Source organism: Antechinus flavipes, chromosome 4, assembly GCF_016432865.1.
Source record: "Antechinus flavipes isolate AdamAnt ecotype Samford, QLD, Australia chromosome 4, AdamAnt_v2, whole genome shotgun sequence".
In the NCBI taxonomy this organism is placed as follows: domain Eukaryota; kingdom Metazoa; phylum Chordata; class Mammalia; order Dasyuromorphia; family Dasyuridae; genus Antechinus; species Antechinus flavipes.
This window is the reverse complement of record NC_067401.1, coordinates 113,883,086-113,904,386: the sequence shown is the minus strand read 5'-3', so window position 1 is coordinate 113,904,386 and position 21,301 is coordinate 113,883,086. Positions and strand designations below refer to the sequence as shown.

The window sequence follows — 21,301 nt, the reverse complement described above, 5'->3', positions numbered from 1 at the left end:
CCCAGCCAACAACTTTATAGCTGTCTGATTCAGAGCTTTATAATCAATGGAAAATGAAAAGGAAATTCAATAATATTCATCTGAGATGAGTAAATTGAGAATTGTTCTACAGAGTGAGGGACATGAGGAAGAAGAGTGACTATTTGGGTCTGGAGAATATTATAAAAGCTTTCTTCCTCACATTCAGTGTTTAAATGAAAAATTTGTAGCGATTCTCCCCAAAGTTTCCTAAGGGGATTTGCTAAAGAATGTTGAAAATGTGTTGAATAAAAACAACATTACTGTGTTGAAGTAGTTGAGGTGAAGAGGAACATCCAGATTATTTTCTCATTTATTCTTGAGCATTTCTTGATGCTATCGTACATCCCTTCTTGCTGTTATGTTAGAATTTGTGTTGTTTTCTCATGCAACTTTTTTTTTTAATTTTTGTTTTCCCCAGTTACATGTAGAAACAACAATTTTTTTGATAGTTATACATATACATTCATTTTTTTTTTTTACATATTTCCTTATAAATCATGTTGGGAGAGAAAAATCAGAACAAAAGGGAAAACTACCAGAGCAAAAAATATAGAAGAAAAAGAAAAAAAAAAAAAGTGAACATAGCGTGTGTTGATTTACGTTCAGTCTCCATAAGTTTTCTCGCTGGGTTCACTGAGTGGTGATGTGTAAAAATTTTCCATCCAATGTTAATTGGGATTGTTTTAGATCACTAAACTGCTGAGAAAAAGCAAGTCCATCATAGTTGATCATCATACAATTTTGCTATTGCTGTAAACAGTGTTTTCCTGGTTCTGCTTGTTTCACTTAGCATTAGTTCATATAAATCTTTCCAGGCCTTTCTGAAATCATCCTGTTCATCATTTTTTATAGAACAATAATCCATTATTTTCATGTAGTATAACTTATTCAACCATTCCCCAATTGGTGGGCATTTTCATTTTCCAATTCTTTGCTACCACAAAAGGAGCTGCTGTAAACATTTTGCACATATGGGCCCTTTTCCCTCTTTTATGATTTCTTTGGAATTTTTAACCCAGTAATGGCACTGCTGGACCAAGGGGTATGCACAGTTTTATAACCCTTTGGGCATAGTTACAAATTCATATAACTGTTTTGTTAAGTGATTAAGTAAAATCCTAAATTCTGACTGGGTTCACGTTCCCCTCTAACATATAATTTGCCCAGACCCCTGGGTAAGACAGTAACTTCTTAGTGTTTTAGCTAACTTTCTGAGACTTTACATTTTGGAGAAGGTGTAATTTGCATTGATGGAGTTTTCTTGTCCAAGAATTCCCTTTGCTAATGAAATTACAGGTCCAGTCCCAATTCCTATTATATAATTAATAGTCATAAGTATTTTGATATACATAGAAAAACTGAAAAAGAGGGTTGAATCTTGCCTTTTCATTGGGTAGAGGAAGAGATGGAAGGAGAGAAAGAATTTGGCATTGATAGTAAAAATTTAAAAAAGGATTGTAGAGGAAATTGTAAATTTTTATGATGTAATTTTAAAAATTGTGTATTAATTTTAACAAAGTAGTAACAAAATTGTGCTTTTTGCATCCCCTTCTGAATTTCTTTTTGCTTTCTGTGTGTGTGTGTGTGTGTGTGTGTGTGTGTGTGTGTGTATGTGTATGTATGTTTTAATATGTAACTCCATACTCTTTCAGCTACTGATGATCCTCCAAGGCCTGCCTTTGATTCGCTGCTTTCTCGGGACATGGCAGGGTATATGCCAGCCCGGGCAGACTTCATTGAGGTAGGAAAACCTTACTCTTTCTTTGGGCACAAAGACAGGATTTGCTTCTGTTAAGAACTCTGACTTCAAACCTGGGAGTTGGGTAGGCCTGAGAGTGGGCTGTCCCCAAGTAACCCAGGGGAATGCATTTTCACATGTTTGTATTGGAAGTTCAGTGAGCTCAAACACTCATTGGGGAAGTGTAGGCTTGCCATCCTTTGACTTCCCTTTCTATTACACATGACAGTCTCACTTATGTTGTAGTAAAAGTACTCATTACTATCTTCACACTAATTCAGTTCAATAATCATTTCCTAAAGGCCTTTTCTATGTTAGTCAGGGGCAGAATGATAAAGAGATGGAGAGCTGGATAGGAAATCTTAAGCTTAGGGTCCACTTCTAGTTGGGTTACACTTAACTTTTCAGTGGCCTTGGCAATTCTCTGAGACAATAAATGACAAAGGATGTGCTGATCTGATTTGTATGAAGGAGTGTCTCCATCGAAAATTCCCCATACTAATTAAATCACAGTCCTGATCCAAAAAAAAAAAAAAAAAGAATATATAAAACCATATTTGCTTATAAAAATGAATTTTGACATAGTTCAAGGACCATGGAAGCAAAAGGGGTCCAGCAGCTCATGCTGTTGCTATTTTGCTGATTCATCTAAATTATAGTCTAGATTCATAATATCATCAGTGTAATCACTCCTTGTAGCAGTACAGATTACAATCCTTTTCTCTGTAGAGGAAAATTTTTATGAGTATCTGTGTTCAAAAAGATTTATCATCCAGTGGCCAAATGACCAAATACACTCACTTGAATGGTGATAAGGCCAACCTGGTTGATTCCTGGATTGCACACACACTATTTGTCCCTTTCCTTTTCTTTCTCCCTCTCTTTCTTTCTCTCCCTTCTATCCTTTTCTTTTCTCTCTTTCTCTCTGTCTTTACTGTTTGTGTCTCTCTGTCTCTTTTTTCCTCTCTCTGTCTCTGGCTGTCTGTCTTTCTCTCTGCTTCTGGACCTGTATTTGAAGTTTTTTCCAGCATGATGAGATCTATCAAAATGAAAATACCCCTTTGAGACCTCAGGGTCCTCTTCAAGCTGTGACATCTCCAAACAGGACGTTCAACCACCTTGCAGATTCCCTCTTAAAATTTATTGACCTGCCATTAAATGGTCCTGACCTCAGGACTTCCTATTACATCTGTGGCGTCTGATCGTACTTTAACTGCCCTTACCACTCCTGCATTTAGCTTGTGAACCAACCCATCAACACAACCAGCATTGCCTTTTATGTATATTGTCAACACATAGTATAACAGAGGAGCACAGCTTTCAGGGAACAAATTAAAGCTGACATTGTTACTTTGGCATTTAGCACCCTGGGGGTTTGCTGCAGGGTGTGGGCTTCAATTTTATTTTTGAAACTAAACTGGCTTATGTTTGGCTTCTTTTGATTATTTCCTTTGGAATTCTCAGAAGTACTCTCTTTTACCATTGATAAGTATTTTTCTTCTGGGTAACTCCCCTATCCCATCCCCAGATTCCCTTTACTTTACTATTAATTACTTAAAAGAAGGATATTCTAGCTTCTTGCCATGTAGTGTGCTTGCAATAGGTGCTCCACTGAATACTATCTCCTTTGGGATCCTTTCCAAACTTAAATAATTAACTCAAGTGGATGGGGTTGGGCTGGGGCCTTGTGTCTGTTTTCACAGGAGTTTGACAATTATGCAGAATGGGACTTGAGAGATATTGATTTTGTCGAAGATGACTCAGACATTTTACATGGTGAGTTTGGGAAGCCTTTGGTCAAAATCCTGTGATTATAGATGTAGGGACAAAAGGGACCTTAAATATCATCTGATCTGATCCTCACATTTTACAGATGAGGACCTAGACTGGGTCTCTCTTGCTACTTGACCTAAATTATAACTTTACTTTAGGGATCCATAATTTCATCAATGTGTATACTCCCTCCATTTACACCAATTGCAGTCCTTTCCTCCTTAGTAGAACATCTTTATGAGTATCTGTGATCAAAGAGATTCATCACCCAATGGTCAAATGGCCACCTGGATGGTGAAGGGGCTAGCTCTCTAAAATGAGTTGCCTAAAATCATGTAGGTAGGAAGCCAGAAAGGTAGGATTCAAACCCAGATGCTCCCATTTCATATTCTTGGCCAAAGACTGAGTAAGGCCTTGATGAAGGTGGGGTGAATCATCCTGTGGAGAGGGTTTGAAACCTCCTGTATCTCCAGTATGGTCTTCCTTTTAGAGGAGCCTCCAGGGAACAACAAATACTGTTGAATTTTCTGCACCCTTTTGCTTACATCTCTAGAGTTTTTGCCCTAATTGTCTATAGTTCATTTCTTTTTTTTTTCTATTTACTTAAACTGTGAATGCCAAAGGGCCCTAAAGAATAGGAGATACTGTCTCTGTTCTTTTCTTGGCCATCCATGATGAATTGCATATTCAGAAAAACTGCAAACATCAGTGTGCTCTTTCTCAGCAGTCCAGAGTCCAACAGGATACAGCTGATAAATAATAAGGACAAATTCCATCCAGTTTCTTCACTTTTTGTGAGTGTTCTTTTACCCATTTCATTTTTTTTTTTTTTTTTTTTTTTTTTTTTGCTGTGGCAATTGGGGTTAAGTGACTTGCCTGGGGTCACACAGCTAGACCACCCAGTTCCTTTTAAGCCATTCCTTAAGTGGGAAGAAGCAGCCAGGTGGGACACTGGATTTGTCGTCATCATTCCCAACACCAACTTTTTGTGACTTTGGGCAGGTCATTTAAGCATTCTAATCCTTGATTATCTTATCTTAGAAGGAATTCAATTCAGCAGGCTTTTAAATTATACCCAAGATGCTCTGCTTGACGTTGGAGACACACAGGTCCCTCTCTTAAGACACTTACATCCTCTTGAAGGGGAAAACATCACTCAATTCATTGATCAACAGGCATTTGTTAAGAGGTTTAATGTGTGCTGTCACTGTGTTAAGTTGTAGAGGACCAAGGACAAAACAATTCTTGAGAGCTTCCATTTTATTAGGAAGGAGGAGAAAATTTGCCACATAAACCCAGATGAGAAAATACAAAACACACATGAGGTAAATAAATATCCCTTTGAGCTAAATGACCAGCTCAAATCTGAGGATCCTTTTTGAATCCTAAATCATTTTTTCATTTTGAATTAAAGCCTATTCTGTCACCGGGAGGGTATCTTGATTCTATTTACTCCAGGGAAGCACCCTAAGAATTTGACAAATTCTATCTGTGACCAAGAGAGCCTCCATGAAAATTTTAACTTAAAGAATTTTTTCTCAACATAATACCTTAGAGGCTTTCTTAGCAATTTCTTTCCCTCCTCTTCCCTCCCACACGACTTTGCAGAAAGACGAAGTGAGTCAGTTTCAACTAAAAGAGGAAAGCTTAACAGCCAGTCATTTTGGGGCTTGTCAGCTTCCTTATATTTGTTCTGTCTTACCCATCAGTATCTTTTCCTTTTCAGTCTCAGTGATTCATGACATTGCTCTTTCTCACCTCCTCTGGGGTTCCTTTTTCCAAAATCCCTCTTCCAAGTCAACTTTAGTTAGAGCCTCATGTACTGCCTGGTTTATAGCCTTTTTTGCTGGGATGCCATATCACAAGAGGGCAGCCTTGTAGAAAACATCTTCTGCGGGTGCTCTTCAGAACTATGAACCCCAGGAAGGCACACGTCTGACCTTATGATGTAGGGTGGGGTGGAAGGAGCACTAGACCCAGGAGCCCTGGGGTCCACTTCTTCCTTATTAGTTGTCTTGCTGAAGACACATAATCTCTCTGTTTCTCTGTATGGTGGGGCTTATGATCCCTGGGCTTTCCCCTTTATAGGGGAATTTATAGAATTATTGTGGAAAATTACAGACTTTAAAACATGATGTGAATGGGAGTTAATGAGAGTAGGGCTTGCTGCTGTGTTTAGATCATAGATTTAGAGCTGGAAAGGACCTGAGAGGATGATGAGAGGCCATCATATTCAACCTCATTTTACAGGAGCAACCTGAGGCATGTAGAGATTAAATGACTTGCCCAGGATTACATAGCTAGTTAGCATCTGGAATAAAACTTGAACCCCCATGTCTGCCTGGCTTTGCAACTAGTGGCTGCTTCTGAATGAGCCTTTCTTTCATAAGGCAGCCACAGCGACAGTGGGCTGTATTTGGTTTTTCATTTGATTTACCATTCTGAGAACCCACAGGATTTGTTGTTAGTCTCTTCTGGAGATGAGATTGTCAGAACTACAATTAACAGGTTAAAAAGAGTAAGGTTAAAAGAAACCTAATTGATTCCCAGTCCATCTTCCAGCAGAAGGTTCCTATCTTTTCTTGCTCATGACTTTTCAGCATGCAGCACAGTGTGGACACATAGAAGAACTGGGATAGGAACTGGACTTCGGGTTTCATTGGTATAGCGAACTCCCTCTATCAATCTAATCAAAGCAGACCTTTTGGGAGGGAGCGGAGAGATAATTGGGGCTGCCTTTTCCAGGGTCACATAGCCAGTGAATGTCTAAGGTAGTACTTGAGACTCAGGCTCTTCAGCTGTGGCACTTCTGAAGGATTCTTGGACTTTTAAGAAGTTGAGAGGCAGCAGGGCATAGTGTCTGCTTTAGGGGTCAGTGGGCTGGAAAATGGCTCCTCCCCTGTGCAGCCCTGTTCCTCCCAACACATAACAGGAATACAAGACAGAAAGGAAAAGAGAAGCTGAGGGAGGTTTCCAAAGACAGGTGAAGGATAATGGGAAGCAAGAGCTGCCATGGCCTTGTGACTGCAAAGGAAACAGACACTGTGGCCTTGCTCCAGTCTTGTCTCTGACTCATTAAGTGATTTTAGGTGAGCCACTAGAACCTCCCTTTTGTCCCTTTGCTGCTAATAAAGAAGGGGTGACATTGATTAATCAGCGTGTGTGCTTTGGATAAAAAGACGGTGTATAACCTAAAGTGGCTTTATTACCTTTGCTTTACCCCATTATGCAATTTTAGTTGGTATTAAATGCATGCCTTTTAAATTTTCCCACTCATCAGTACTTAAAAGGAGTAACTTGGTGGCATGTGGAAGAATGGCTGATGCCTCCAAACCAAGCTACCCCTTGTGGTACCCCAACAAAGACTTTGATTCATGAAGTTTTTACTCATGGAGTTTATTGTAGACAAGCAGTCTCTTGGAAAGAATGATGGGCTGTGTAAGGAAGAGCTATTAAAGCACCTCTGTGATCCTGAGAAAGAATGTTTATCTCTCTGATCCTCAGTTTCCTCATCTGTAAAAATATAATGCTGGTAATACCTATCTCACAGGGTTGTGATGAGCAGCTGATAAGATGACATATACAGAGGGTTTTGCAAAGATTAAGAAGCACTATCTAAATGCCAGATACTATTGTTTAATGAAAACAGACTATGTTCCTTGTGGAGATCTGGTTCACTATGGAGAGACAATTAATTGCATCTTAACCCCTTTAGGAAGATCTTTAAGAAAGGACTAAGGAGGGAATGAAATGGAAAGGGTGCTGGCTCTGGAGTGGAGTGGGACTTGGTTCATATCCCAATTACTGCTTCTGTGACCCAATTACTGCTTCAATTAGATCTATGATCTTATGATTCTGGAAATGAAGCAATGAGACCCATCTGCAAACAGTTTAGAGATTGGGGGAAGGAAGAGTGTAGGACTTACTATGGTCCCATCTTTTACCAAGAGGGAAGTCCTTATTGCTTTATGAAGATATAACACAGAAAATCTTTAGCTTACCTTCCTATGATTCTATGTTCTTTAAGATTCTTTCTTTAACGTTACCCTCTTATCCATGATAGCCTCTTCTTATGTTGGTGCCCTTTCATGAGACTTTTGCATTTGTGAGCATTTGTGAGTTCCCAAGTACTAGATATAGCACCTTTCATTGCCACCATAGGCAAGAATGATGTTACGGGATTTCTTCAATAGAATTCCAAGGGATTCTTTCAACATTGGATTACTTTTCTCCTATTTGAGAAACAAGACTTTTAGCAAGATTGTTTCCCCAAGACATGGATCTCAAGTTTTCTTTTGTCTGCTATGATCGGTGTCTCTAATCTTTGTTACAATGTTCAGTCATTTTAGTCATGTTCTACTTTTCATGGCTTAATTTTTTTTTTTTGGGGGGGGAGGGCAAAGATACTAAAGTAGTTCTCCATTTCCTTCTTCAGTTCATTTTATAGGTGAACTGAGACAAACAGGGACTTGCCCAGGGTCACACTGCTAGGAAGTGTCTGAGGCCAGATTTGAACTCAGAAAGATAAGTATTTCTGATTCCAAGCTCAGTGGTTTGTCCATTGTACCGCCTATCTGTCCTTCTAGTCCATCTCTTCTTCCTGTGTGTTAGCACTAAGAGATCCAGCCTGGGCCTCTGTAGTCCATTCATCCATTCATCTGTTGACAATACTTCACCCTTGTGGATAATTTGTCGGTTTTGTGTCTAAAGCATTATAGGCATATTATACATTTCTTGGATTTTTGTGGTTCTTCCAAAGAGCTCTCTCACATTAGTTGCCTCATATAACCTTACAACATTCTTGTGACATAGGATTAGGTATTTAAAAAACCATTTCATAGAAGGGGAGAGAGACACACACACACTCACCCACACCCACCCACACTAACATGAGCGATTTGCCTATGGTCCTGTTGTCAGGGAATGAGCCAAGACCGGAGCTTTTATTCACTTAGTCATACCATCAACTCCCATCAGATTAATGGCATGCATCTTGCGAAGGGAGGTCATGGAGGAAAAGACTAAAGAAGCTTTTCCCCCTTCTTCCAGGGAATACCTGACCCACAGGTTTCTACTGCTGTGATTGCAACAGAGATTATAATTGGTCTGGTTACTCTGGGGCCATCAAGTCAATTCTTCTCCCTCCCCAACATCCCTCCCCCTCCAGGCAAGTAATAAGTGCCTGCTGTCAGAAAAATAGAAGCATGTTGTCTGCTATTTTGAACAGTGTCGGAAATATAATGTAGTAGGCAGGAGTGCCTCTGACTTCTGCCCACCTCTTAAAATATTTTCAGGCCAGTGATTTAAAAACCTTCACCATTGGTCACCCATGTGATCAGAGACTGCTCTTTCTCCAAAGTGGGGATTTCAGCTGTCTTGCATCAGTGTGTATTGCTTGTTAGCTGATGGTGTTTGGTTTTTTCCAATAGTCTGTCTGGCTTTTGCTCTTTCTCCCTCTCTCCCAGCTGTTTTAAGGGAAAACCATGAAACAGTCATTCTTATACTTGACTATGTCTCTCTTCTCATTCCTATTCTGCTTGCATTACTATGGTAGTCTCTGAGTTATTCAAGATCTTGTAATCAGCCGCATCTCTCTGAATGTACTTTATAAAGAAAAGAGATGGCTTGGAATATGAATTTTACTCTGGGTGGATTCCAGTTTTTCTTCTCTTCCCATTTATTTCTGGCCTGTGCGTTCTCTTTCTTCTTCTTCTTTTTTTTTTTCCTTCCCTAAAGCCAGTTGTACAAGTTTCAACTTTACTGAGATGATCAAACAACAGGGCTGATTATCACCAGTATTTATAGAATTTTTCTAACACAATCACTTTATGTTTTTTCATTAAGTCCTTCCCACACAGATCCCAGAAAATAACATGGTAGGTTAGTGTCTTGGAAGTTAAAAGAGTAAAGAAAAGAATTTATCAGATGGCTGAACTCATTACCCTTGTTCTTTCTGTCCTAAGCTTTGAGCTCCCTAAGTATGCCCAACCTAATGGGAAACACAGTGAAACACCATTAAAAATGCCTTGATTTTATATGAATCTGGCTTTACTTCATGTCAACACATGTTCCCATGTGTATAATGAGAATATGTGTATATATGTATGGAGTGGAGAGATGATGTATGTGGTAGAATGTTTAGGTTCAAGAAGACCTAAATTTGAATCCTCTCTCTGATCCTAATTCTGTGATTTTGGCCAAGTCACTTAACATCTCTTAGCCTTAGTTTCCCCATCTGTGAAACGGGTTATTCTATCTGAATGAAGAAATAATTTATTAAGTACTTAGCTCTGTGCAAAACACTGGAGATACAAATAAAAGCCACATGCAGAATACAAATGTGAGCTCTTACCTTCACATTCTAATTGGGGAGATAGCACCCAAAGAAGGCTTCAGTTTCAAGTCAGATGGAAATCACATGATTCTTAGCATGTGTCTGTTGTAAGATTCAAATGAGATCATTTTGTATAAAGCACTTTGCTAACTTAATCTAGTACTCAAATTACTAGATAAATATGAGCTGTTATTGTTATTATTAATCATTTATGTCAGCATAACATTGAAAGTGATGATAGGAGCATTATTCTTGTGTTTCAACACTTATTTTATGGGAATTCTCATTTATCTAAATTTTTAGATAGAATGGTCATATTTAATATGTCTTCTAAAATATCCTTAAACCATAAAATTTAGAAAGAAAAATAAGACTAACACTTTATCAAGCTTTCATGATGTCTGGGGAAGGGGTGAGTCTTGAGACCACTTTGGAAGAAGTGAGTCACGATTTGTCACAACAGCACAGGAAACTGTACCTGCTCAGGGAGAGAGGAACTCAGGCTGATGGGTCACGCAGGACAAAAGCCTGGGGAAAAGCATCCTGTTAGTAAGAAAAAAATGAACCATCAATGAAATCTTTGAATTTTTTTTGTTTAACTTAGGCATAATAGTCATTATAATTCCCATTTACTAATATCTTGAGAATTACAAAATGTTCTCCATAATCAATTCCTTTGACTTAGCTAGTGCAACAACACGGTCAGGGGAGAAAATTGATGTTTTGAGAAATGAAATTATATTACTTAGAGTCATGTAACTAGGAAAGGTTTGAACTGAGAATGGAACCCCGGTCTGCTTCTAACTCCCAGCCCAGTATTCTTTCAACTTTGGTTCCCAGAGTCACACCATAGGGACCGTCCTAACTGGGCATGAAAACCCAGCTCTGCTTTTTCCTTCAAGCATTGTGCTCTTTTTTTTTTAAACTATTAAAGAATTTTTATCAATATTTGTAAATGAGGAAATTCAGGCTCAGAGGAGGCCAGTAACTGATATACAAAATCACAAAGGCAAAAAGTAGAAGAGCTGTTCCTGGCCAGGTCCAGTGTTTTCTCTGCAATATGCAAAGTACTTATTGCAGGGACTGTTTAACTCTGATACAAGTTTAAAATTACTATTCCAGGTGCCTTTTGTGGTAACTCAGGCTGTCTTTCTTTTTGGATCAGAACAGAGGGCTGTGTGGATATGTCCTCATGACTGAGTCTCAGGCCTTGCTGCCCATTTACTCCTGAACTAGTTTGTATCCACACACATCTTTTAGGCAGTTGTTTTATAATTTTGAAAATTTCCTGAGGATGAAGTGATGGACATACCTATTACCAACACTCTTTTCCTTCGTTATTTGCTGTCTCCAGAACAATTTCTCTGACATCCTTAAGGAGTATGGTATAATAAAAAGTGTGCTGGACTTGGCATCAGAAGTGTCCTGGCTTCCAACCTTGCCTCTGCTTGCCTGATGTGGAACCATGAACCTCTTGTTTTCCTCATGTATAAAAAGTGCATATAATATTTCTACTACCTACTTTACAGGATTGTTGTGAGGCTTACAAAAGATAATGTATGTAAAGTGCTTTGTAAATCTCAAAGAGTTATGTAAATGCTAACTATTTTGACTATTTCCTGGCAGCTTAATTTTGAGAATACACCTTGTCTCCAATTTGGCAGATCTAATGAGATGGTCTGGTCTTGGTTTTTCCCTTTGGATCACTCTGTATAATTTTCTTTCCTAATATAAAATCCAGTACTAAAGTACCAATGCATATTGAGTGATGTCTCATTCCTGTCATGGACTAAGTTTGTATTACCTTAACTTGAGCTTGCCTTTCAACTTCCTTAGAAGAGAAGTCAAAGTGATTGTGATTTGAATTTACCAGAGTTCTTTAGTCTCTAGGGAGAGGACTGTGCCAAACTGTCATTGAACTAGGACAATTCCATTGGAAGAAATGATTCCAAGGTTGGGAAGAAAGGAAAAAACAAAACAGACACAGCTAAAGGCCTTGCTTCACACCAGAAGCTGGTTTATTGTTTGTTAATTCAGATAACATTTTCTAAGTGCCTAATGCATTATGGTTTTTCAAAGCATTCAAGATAGGACATCTGCCCAGCCCAGTTTCTTTTGGGAATACATTGGCACTTAATAATGGCAAGAAAATCTCTGCTGGCTCACTTAAAGCCAAAAAAAGAAAAAAAAAGAGAAAGAAAAGAAAAAAGTCCCACCAGCCCACACAAAGCTTATTTAAGGAGATACTAATTCATCAAGATATTTCTAGGACCTACCCAGAAAATGTAACCTTAGGTTGCCTTCAGAATCCATGGAAATCTAAATGAGAAGAATGATTCAGAGTAGCATGGATTGGTTACATGATCACCCTCCCCCACCCTAGCTCCCCACATTTTTTTCCTAGAGTTGGCAAGAGTTTGTCTTTCTTAACCAACTGCTTTCTTCCTCTCTAGAGACTTGCTGATTTAAAAATCTGAGACTGAGGGTATTTCACATACGATTCTTCTTTCAAAATAAGCATTCCATTCTCATTTAACTCATGGTAATAGGAAACAGGAAAAACAGAGAAATTAAATCTATAGATAATGAAAAATAAGGACCTGTTGAACAATAGTGTTGACATCTTTTCTACACAAGCTTTTTTTTTTTTAAGAGCTGTTGTTATTAAGTAACAGAATTAGCTTTTGTCTCTTATCATTCATTTAACATGTATTTATGAAGGACTCACAATGGACAATAGTACTGGATTAGACACCATAAAGATACAAAGACCGATAGTATATTTGTCTTATTCTCAATTAATTTATGCTCTAATATAATATAAGATGTATTCATATAAATTATTAACTAACTGTCAGTGTTCAAGGCAATACTATAAGAAACATTATAAAATGTTATGCCTAAGTTTCCAGTAGTAGCAATGATAATCACAACAATAGCTGGCTTTTGTATAGCTCTTTAAAGTTAGCACAGTGCTTTACAAATATTTTTTGATCCTCACAATCTCCCTATAAGCCAGGTACTATTATTATTTCCATTTTACAGATGAGGAAATTGAGGCAGACAATGATTAAGAGACTCAAGGTCACATAGCAAAAAAGTGTCTGAGTTAGGATTTGAACTCAGTTCTTCCTGACACCAAATCTAATGTTTTATCCACTATGCTATCTGAATGCATCTAAGTAAATATTAGGGGTTCTGAGAAGAAAAGGTTCCAGTGCGATTGATAGATCAGGGAAGCTAGCATAGAGGAATTAGAGAACTCAGACTTGGGAGGGACCTTAAAAGTTTTCCAATTCAATTTGAAATAAAATCTTTCTGCATCCCTCCTGACAAGTGATGGTTTAACCTCTGCTCGAAGACCTACAGTGATGAAGCACTTATGACATTTGGAGACAATTCATTTCATTTATGAGCAGCTCTAATTGTTTTTATTTATTTATTGACTGCTCTGATTGTTCTAAGGCTGTCTCTGTACAACTTCCATTCATTAGCTCTCTAAGGCCAGCCTAATTAAAATTAACATCTCTTCCTTCTGGTAGCTCTTCAGATACCTGAAAGCAATTTTCATATTTTCCTGAAGCCTAAAAGACATTGAGTCTTAGTGTAGATGAGTCTTTGTGTAGATGGACAGAATTCAATGGGGAACAACTGCTAGAACAAAGAAATCTTCAGAGGCAAGGATAAAGGGAGGAGAAGGAAGGTGATTCTGCCTGGAATAAAGAATGTATTGGGGAGAATGGTAGGAGATAAATTGAAGCAGTAAGTTAGGTTCATATTGTGAAGTGCTTTGAATGATAAACTAAAGAGTTTTGGTTTTATCCTCCAAGTAATGGGGAACTCCTGAAGATTTTGAATAAGGGAATGATAAAATGGAGAGACTGGAGGAAAGAGATCAAGTATTAGACTACTTCAGTAATTAAGATGTGCTAATGAACACCTTGTCTAGGATAGTAATTATGGAAATGGAAAGGAAGAGGTAAGAATGAGATACATTATAAAGGAAGAAGCAATAGGCCATAGTAACTACTTTTGGAGTAATCAAAAATGATAAGTTTTGATTTTAGGTTACTGTCATCAAAAGGATACTTTTGACAGAAACATGGGTATCAAGAGAAAAAACTGATTTGGAATGGATGAGTTCAACTTTAGATGATAACTTGAAGGTGGATGACCAGGAATTCAAGGGAAGATATCCAGTGGGAAGATGGAGAAATATAATTAGATTTGAGGAAAAATGATTAGAGATAGACTATCTAGAGATAGACTTATGAATGCAGTGCCATAAAATAGGGAAAAGAAAAAGATAAGGCAAATCTGCCTCAAAAGTAATTCATAGATGAACATTACTGTATTATTCAGTATCCTATTTTGTATTGGAACCAGTACTAATACAAACTGTGCTGCTCCCTGGACAAATCCAATTGCACCTTTTTCCTTTCTTGCTTCCCTTTGTCTTTCTTTTCCCTTTAGCTTCACAGAAGATTTTAGAGAGAAAAGCATTATGGTAAGCAAAATCAAAATCAGGGGAGTGATTCAAGTGATTAGAAGCAGCTTTTAGTCTAGGAGGAGTAGAGTTTCTCACAAACCCATTGCAAAGCTTTACTCCTAAAACATCTCCTTGCTTCTCCATATTCCTTCCTCTCCCCCAGTACCAAAAAAAAAAATCCATATTAACCCAACTATGTCCCAGTGCAGATGAAAATGCTGTCCTCCTTTCCATGTCCTCTCCATGTTGTCTCCTGACTTCACTGTACCATAGTCTACATCAGTCCCATTTTCATAATACCTATTGACTTCATTGCCTTCCTTTCCATGTGGGAATCCTACATTTATGCCTGATCATTTGGGTTTACAATTAATGTTAGTTTTTTTTGGTTTTGGTTTTTGTTTTTACCACATTTGTAAGAGCACCAGCTACAAACTTAAAGAACCTTGGTTCAAAACCTACTTTTTGACATTTGGCTATCTGTCAAGTCATTTAATCTGTGTGGGTCTCAGTTTCCCCATTATTTAAAATGTGGGAGCTGGGCCAGACAGCCTCTAAAATCCCTTCCAGATCCACATCTATGATTCTCTTGCAAACAGGCATTGCTCCATTCATATCTCCAGCACCCAGCACGTATCTGGTACATAGAAGGTGTTTAATGAATACTTGTAGATTTATAAGAATACAAACAATGGCAAACTGATGAATTACTTTAAGATATCCAAGTCTCATGTCTATCTTGTATATACTTAACTGAACTTTTGCTTTAGAGAGATGGCCAGAAAGATGAAGGCAAAGTTCTACCAAAAAAATGATGCCGTTTTTTAAAATAACTTTTTGTTGATAGAACATATGCCTGGGTAATTTTTACAACATTATCCCTTGCACTGACTTCTGTTCCAACTTTTCCCTTCCCTCCCTCCACCCCTCCCCCAGATGGCAAGCAATCTTATACATGTTAAATATGTTATAGTATATCCTAGATACACAACCGAACAGTTCTCTTGTTGCACAGGAAAAATTGGATTCAGAAGGTAAATAATCTGAGAAGAAAAACAAAAATGCAAACAGTTCACACTCATTTCCCAGTGTTCCTTCTTTGGGTGTAGCTGCTTATGTCCATCATTGATCAATTGGAACTGAATTAGATCTTCTCTTTGTTGAAGAAATCCACTTCAAGATGATGCCATTATTATTTTCTCTTATCAAATAATCAAATTTGCACCTGTGTGGGAGAAGGCATGAAGGCCTGGGATCCTAGGTTAGAATTTGCTGCTAGAGAACTTTGAGGGACATTTTCATTTTTCCAGAGATAAACTGTCTAGTGATTAAATATGCATCATTTGTCCACGTGGACTTCAAGGACCAAGGAAGTTGAATAACAGATTTATTTTTGTCATGGCTTTTGTGTTTTCAGCCCTGAAGATTGCTGTGGTAGATATCTATCACTCCAGGTTAAAGGAGAGGCAGAGGCGGAAAAAGTAAGTTTACTCAACCAACTCTAATCTCCCGACATTGAAATATGCATGGGGCACGTTGGAGCTATGACTCACTCTGTGACGTTGGGCAAGTCCCTCTGCCTCCATTTTTCCGTCTGTCAGAGGGATAATAATCCTCGTTCCATTTTTACTCCCTCCTAACCTCATAGGAATGTCATGATGACAGAGGAGATGATGCAGGTGTGCAGTTTTGATCTCCCAGGAAGAGAAGCATGAGTTAAATGCAAGGGGGTTTGTGTTGCACGGATTATTGTTTTTTTTTTTTTTTTTTCTAAATACTCATTTATGACCAAGCGCTCTTCTATATAAGGAGGCTTTCATTCAAAAGAATTTCAGAGACCCTGGATAATTTTGAGGCAAATTCCTGAGTATCTCTCTGATTATGTTCCAGTACACCCCAAAACAGACTTAGGCATTTAGAATACTAGAACACACTTTGCTTACAGAGACTGAACAGTGGGCTGGAGAAAGTCCTCGGCACTCAGAGTTAGGAGACCTGGGTACAAGTCCTGGTTCTGTCTCCTTGCTAGCTGTGCCACTGCTGGCAAGTTACTTAATACTTCCAAGCCTCAGTCTCCTTATTTGTAAAGTGGGAAGAATTCTTGGTCTCTCTCTCTCTCTCTCTCTCTCTCTAGGGAGCAGGGACCATTTGGTTTTTAGCTTTGTTTCCCTAGTGCCTAGTACAATATGTGACACACAAAGGATGTTTCATAAATGATTGCTGATTGATTGATGCCTTTCTACTGAGACCTTATTGCTTCTTTCTGGGTCTCAGTGCTCACACCTCTGATTAATGATGGATTTAGGTTAGATGACCTAAATTGTATGGAGTGTATGTGTATCTATCTGTTCAAGGAAGAATTTTATCAGAGAGAGAGTGACCAGAGACAGACAGACAGACGGTGTGGATTAACACGGTCTTTACTAGAGTTGAAGCTCAGGAAACAATAGTGAAGGAGAAGAGCTTCCATGCAGGGGACTCTGAGCCTCCTAGGGTTGCCCTTCCTTCTAGGACAGGTCCTATCTGCCCAGTGCCCCTGGTGGGAATGGAACGCTGTCTGGGCTAGAAAGCTCTAAAATAGCAAACAGCTACTCATTGTTCCTGAGAAGACAAGCTTTTGTTCTGCCTGAAACACAATTAGGGACAAAGAGTAATAGAGAGTGGGGATTAGAGCCGAGGCTCAGATGTTGGTGTTAGCCTCATTTAGCACTGACATTAATTAACCTCTGATGGTTCACTGGCAGACTGTGTGCCGCACACAATCCTGCTCCCTCCTTTAAACCAGGATTATACAGGAAGATACTTAGTGGCTTTCTCTGCATTCTCACAAATTGTCTCCTACAGCTAAGCCCTAAGACATGGATTTTGAGCTGGAAGGAGTCGGGAGTCCCATCCTTTCCCTTTACAAAGGAGAAGAATGAAGGCCTAAAACTTACTCCAAGGTCACACAGAACTACTAAGTTTGTTTCCATATCCAATGCCCTTTTCACTATACTAAACTCCTTTTAAATGCACTTTTTCTTCATCCCCATCTGTCAAAGTCTTCCAAGGGCCAGTCACATGCTGCCTGCTTCATCTCTAAAGATCAGCTTTTCTTAGGTTAATTTGTCTTGATCTCTCCTTTGCCTCCATCACTTTCTATCTTGTTATTTATGTAAATTTATTTATGTAAATATATGGCATGTAAATGCCATACGTATTTAGTAGAATGGAAGCTCCTTGAAGGCAAGAAATGGTTCATAGTTCATCTTTGCACCCACAGTACCTTTCACATAACTGGAAGTAAATAATGTTTGTTGTAAAAAGTTTAAAGCATTATGTAAATGAATTGCTATTAATCATACCCTCTCATGATTAATATGGCATCCATCCCTCAGTGACTTAAGTGGTTTTTCCAGCTCTCACTTAGCACAGTGTTCCTGACCTGGAATGTGTCCTCATAAGTAGCAGGCACACATCCCTTATCCCAGGAAATGCAGTCCTAGATTTATTCATTCATTTGACAAATATTTATTAAGCAACTATCTGTAGACAAGAAAACAATATATCATGCAACCAACATTTACCAAAGCATATGTGCAGAGCACTGGAAAATTAGGGAGGATTCAGAAATAAGAGCCTGTTCTTGCCTTCAAGGAGTTGATAGTCTAGCAGAGAAGATAAGGCATGTCCACAAAGGACTGGAATACAGAATGATTAAGTTCAGCAAAAGGTACAAAGCATTGTGAGATTTGCATTGAGGAGGGATTACATCCAGATTAGGAAATGGGACAGGAATCAAGGAAAACTTGATGCAACAAGTGGAATTTCTATTGGGCTTTGAAAATCAGGTAAAATTTCCATAGGTGAAGATAGAAGTATTCCAGGAATATAGAGGCAGGACAATGCAAAAAGGATTTATGGAAAAGTTGAGTTTATCAGACTTCAGATTCTGGATATTGTTCTCAATTCACTGTTGTTCTCAATTCACTGGCTCAGAGAGCTTTGGAAAGAATAACTTTACTTTTTTGAGGACTGTTTCCTTATTATTTACCTCCTCATGTAGTGTCTTTTACCTAATAAATACTGTATATAGAAAACAATGCTCTCTATTAAATTACTTCTGTATTTATTAGCTCTCTTATTTAATCTAGACAGTATCAAGGCACATCACAGCTGTCCTATTAGTAGCTGGTTTTCAAAAGTGGTTTCTGGTCTTAGCTAGGCAGATCTGCAAATAACAGACCTACAGTTCATTGCCAAGCCTGTCTGGGAAACTTTTGATCAATCAGACCAAACAATTGGTAAACATACCAGAACTCACATTCAGGTAGTCTAAACTTTGAGAACCCAAGGAGGTTTTTTGGCTTCTCCAAATATGAGGAAACACTGGACAAGGACTTTGGTGAATTTTTCCTCCTAGCAAGGAAATTCCCTCTAGCAAGGCAAATTAGCACCTGCTGGGCAACTAATAGTTTTAGAGCAAAAGTTCTTAATTACTTTTTGTGTGATGGACCCCTTGAGCAGTGTGGTGAAGCCTATGTATCCCTTCTCAGAATCATGTTTTTGAATAATTGCAAAAAAATTCTAACTTTAAATTAGATGTTAGTGAAAATAAATTTATAATTTTTTTTTTCCCATTTAAGTTCATGGAATGCTAAATTTGTCTTTGGAACCCAAGGAGTTAAGATCTCTTATCTTAGAGAGTTGACTGAATTACTGAGAGATTAAGTGACTTGAACTCAAAATGACTAGATCCATTTTTGACTGAGGCTAGCTCTATCCATTACCCTTTTCTGTCTCTCTTGGTGGAGGCTACACCACATTTATTATCATATTTTTTTATTCTAGGATCATACGAGACCATGGCTTAATCAACCTTAAAAAATTTCAGTGTAAGTACTATTAATATATTTATTTTAAAATATCTGCCAGAATGAATGACGAAAAATTCTTTCCAGAGAGAATGACTAGATTAAAACTAATTATGCACCCCCTCTGGTTTGGGACAAAGTAATTTCTAAAATTAAAAGCAAAGTCAGAATATTAGTAGAAAAGCTAACTAGATCACTTTCTAAAACTGCATGATGAAATGTTTTGGAATCACCTGTTAAATAATAATAAAAATAATACAACTATGTATCTTTGAATTATATACATGTTTTATAAAAAATTCATGTTCTGAATTAATTGTATATTGTGAAATAGAAAGGACTTAACATAAGGGAATGCTAAACACTTTTGGTTAGTAATGCTAAAGTCAAATTCTGTAACGGTCATGAACTCTAACTTGGAGTATCCAGATTTTCAAATGAGTTAAAAGGAGCCTCAGGAGCCATCTAATCCAATTCATTTCTTTCCTGCCTCCCTCCAAATCTCTACCATAACACATCCAACGAGCCTTTAGCCTTTCCATGAAGACCTATATTGAAGAGGAGCCCAATATCTTCTAAGGCAGTCCATTGCCACTTCTAATTTACTCTAATTGTTAAGAAGTTTTTCTTGATGTTGTCTGCTTTTTATTTCTTGCAACTCCTACATGTTGTTTCTTGTTTTACTTTCTGGGGCCAAGCACAACAAGTCTGATCTGTCATCCATGGAATAGCCTTTCAATCCTTGAAGGTGACTGTGATGATCTCTTCCTAGTTTTCTCTTCTCCAGGTATAATACTCACACTTCCTTTAATCAACCCTCTCATGGCATGGATTCAAGGCCACAGTATTGACCTAAGGGGTCATTAGAGGGTATGTCTGATAGCCTGGCCAGATTAAAACTCATGCTGTATTTTTCTATCAGCAAAATATAATTTGTTCAGTAAAATAAGATGAGAATCTAATAATGCTAATAATAATAGTTGGCTCAGTATTTATACTATAAATAACAAATCCTGAATTGGTACCTCCTAGGCTCGTCTAGTCACCTAGAAGGTAACTTAGCATTCACCTTTAAGGGGCTACCTCCTAGGCGAAATTGATGTCATGATATCCTTTTGGTCCCATGATAAAGTCAAACAAGAATTTATCAAGTGCCTCAAGTGTCAGCCATAGTTTTAAGTATTGTGGATGCAAAGAAAGGCAAAAATATGTTCACAGTTTAATGGGGAAGACAACATTTAGATAGACAGACAAATGGATGGATGGATAGATAGTTAAATATATACATACAGGATAAATTGGAGATAAGCAATGAAGGGATTGTATTAGCATTAAAAGGGATTAGAAAAGACTTCTTGCAGGTGGTCAGATTTTAATTGAAATTTGAAGGAAGCTGGGGAAGTTAAGAGTTTCTCTGCATATTGAAGGGTAAAACAGCCAAGCTCATAAACCATCTGTGTGTTGATCTTTACTCACCATAGAGATTGCCTGGTCATCCCTGTTTTGATTATTATTAATGGGAAGATATCTCCCCAGCCTTATTACTTCATTAGCAACAGCTTTGTACTACAAATACATGGGAGTTTTGTTGCTGCTGAATGCCAGGGAGGGTGGGAAGGGCTTAGCTGCCAGGATACTGAGTACATAAGTTGACACATTTTTAGAGAAAGTCAACTTTTAAGTTTCCATATACAGTCAAAGTCCTTGGACAAAGTCCAGAACAAATTGGTCTCATGGCCAAATTCTATCCTCTCATATAGTAAGAGGATATCAATAAATTTCCCATCTAGTTTTAGAGGATTCTTTCTTGTAGCTGTCTATCAGATCATGGACTTTTAACAGGAAGAATGTCTTCTGCCTGGGAAGTGATTTCCCCCAAAAGGGAGACACATTCTTAATCTTAGGCAAAAACAGAGGTTTCTTCCTAAGTCAATGATGTTTCTTTCAGAAGTTGAGAAAACAAGTGACTTCAGGAAAGCCTTGAGAACAATGCCAGGTGTGCCCTGCCTAGGTGGGCCCTGTTCTTCCTCTGCAGTGCCCCAGCCCCCTTCTCTACTGCTTCAGACACTTGAAAAGGAAGTGACTTGTAAAGC

At 38.2% G+C, this 21,301-nt stretch overlaps 1 protein-coding gene and 1 long non-coding RNA gene across 4 annotated transcripts in view; one reads left to right on the top strand and one right to left on the bottom strand.

Moving 5' to 3' along the window:
* Positions 1–21,301, top strand: part of TADA2A (transcriptional adaptor 2A) — a 65,869-nt gene that overhangs the window by 27,965 nt on the left and 16,603 nt on the right. For all 3 annotated transcript variants that reach the window (XM_051994065.1, XM_051994063.1, XM_051994064.1), the window contains exons 7-10: positions 1,674–1,762; positions 3,463–3,535; positions 15,773–15,836; positions 19,186–19,229. In XM_051994065.1, coding sequence (XP_051850025.1) covers positions 1,674–1,762; positions 3,463–3,535; positions 15,773–15,836; positions 19,186–19,229 — 270 coding nt within the window. The remainder of the gene's footprint in view (positions 1–1,673; positions 1,763–3,462; positions 3,536–15,772; positions 15,837–19,185; positions 19,230–21,301) is intronic.
* LOC127559914 (uncharacterized) lies at positions 7,301–15,760 on the bottom strand. The gene is made up of 3 exons (XR_007953226.1): positions 11,671–15,760; positions 10,345–10,409; positions 7,301–7,764 (listed from the first exon to the last, which is right to left on the bottom strand). It is a non-coding gene; the product is annotated as an uncharacterized LOC127559914 (long non-coding RNA).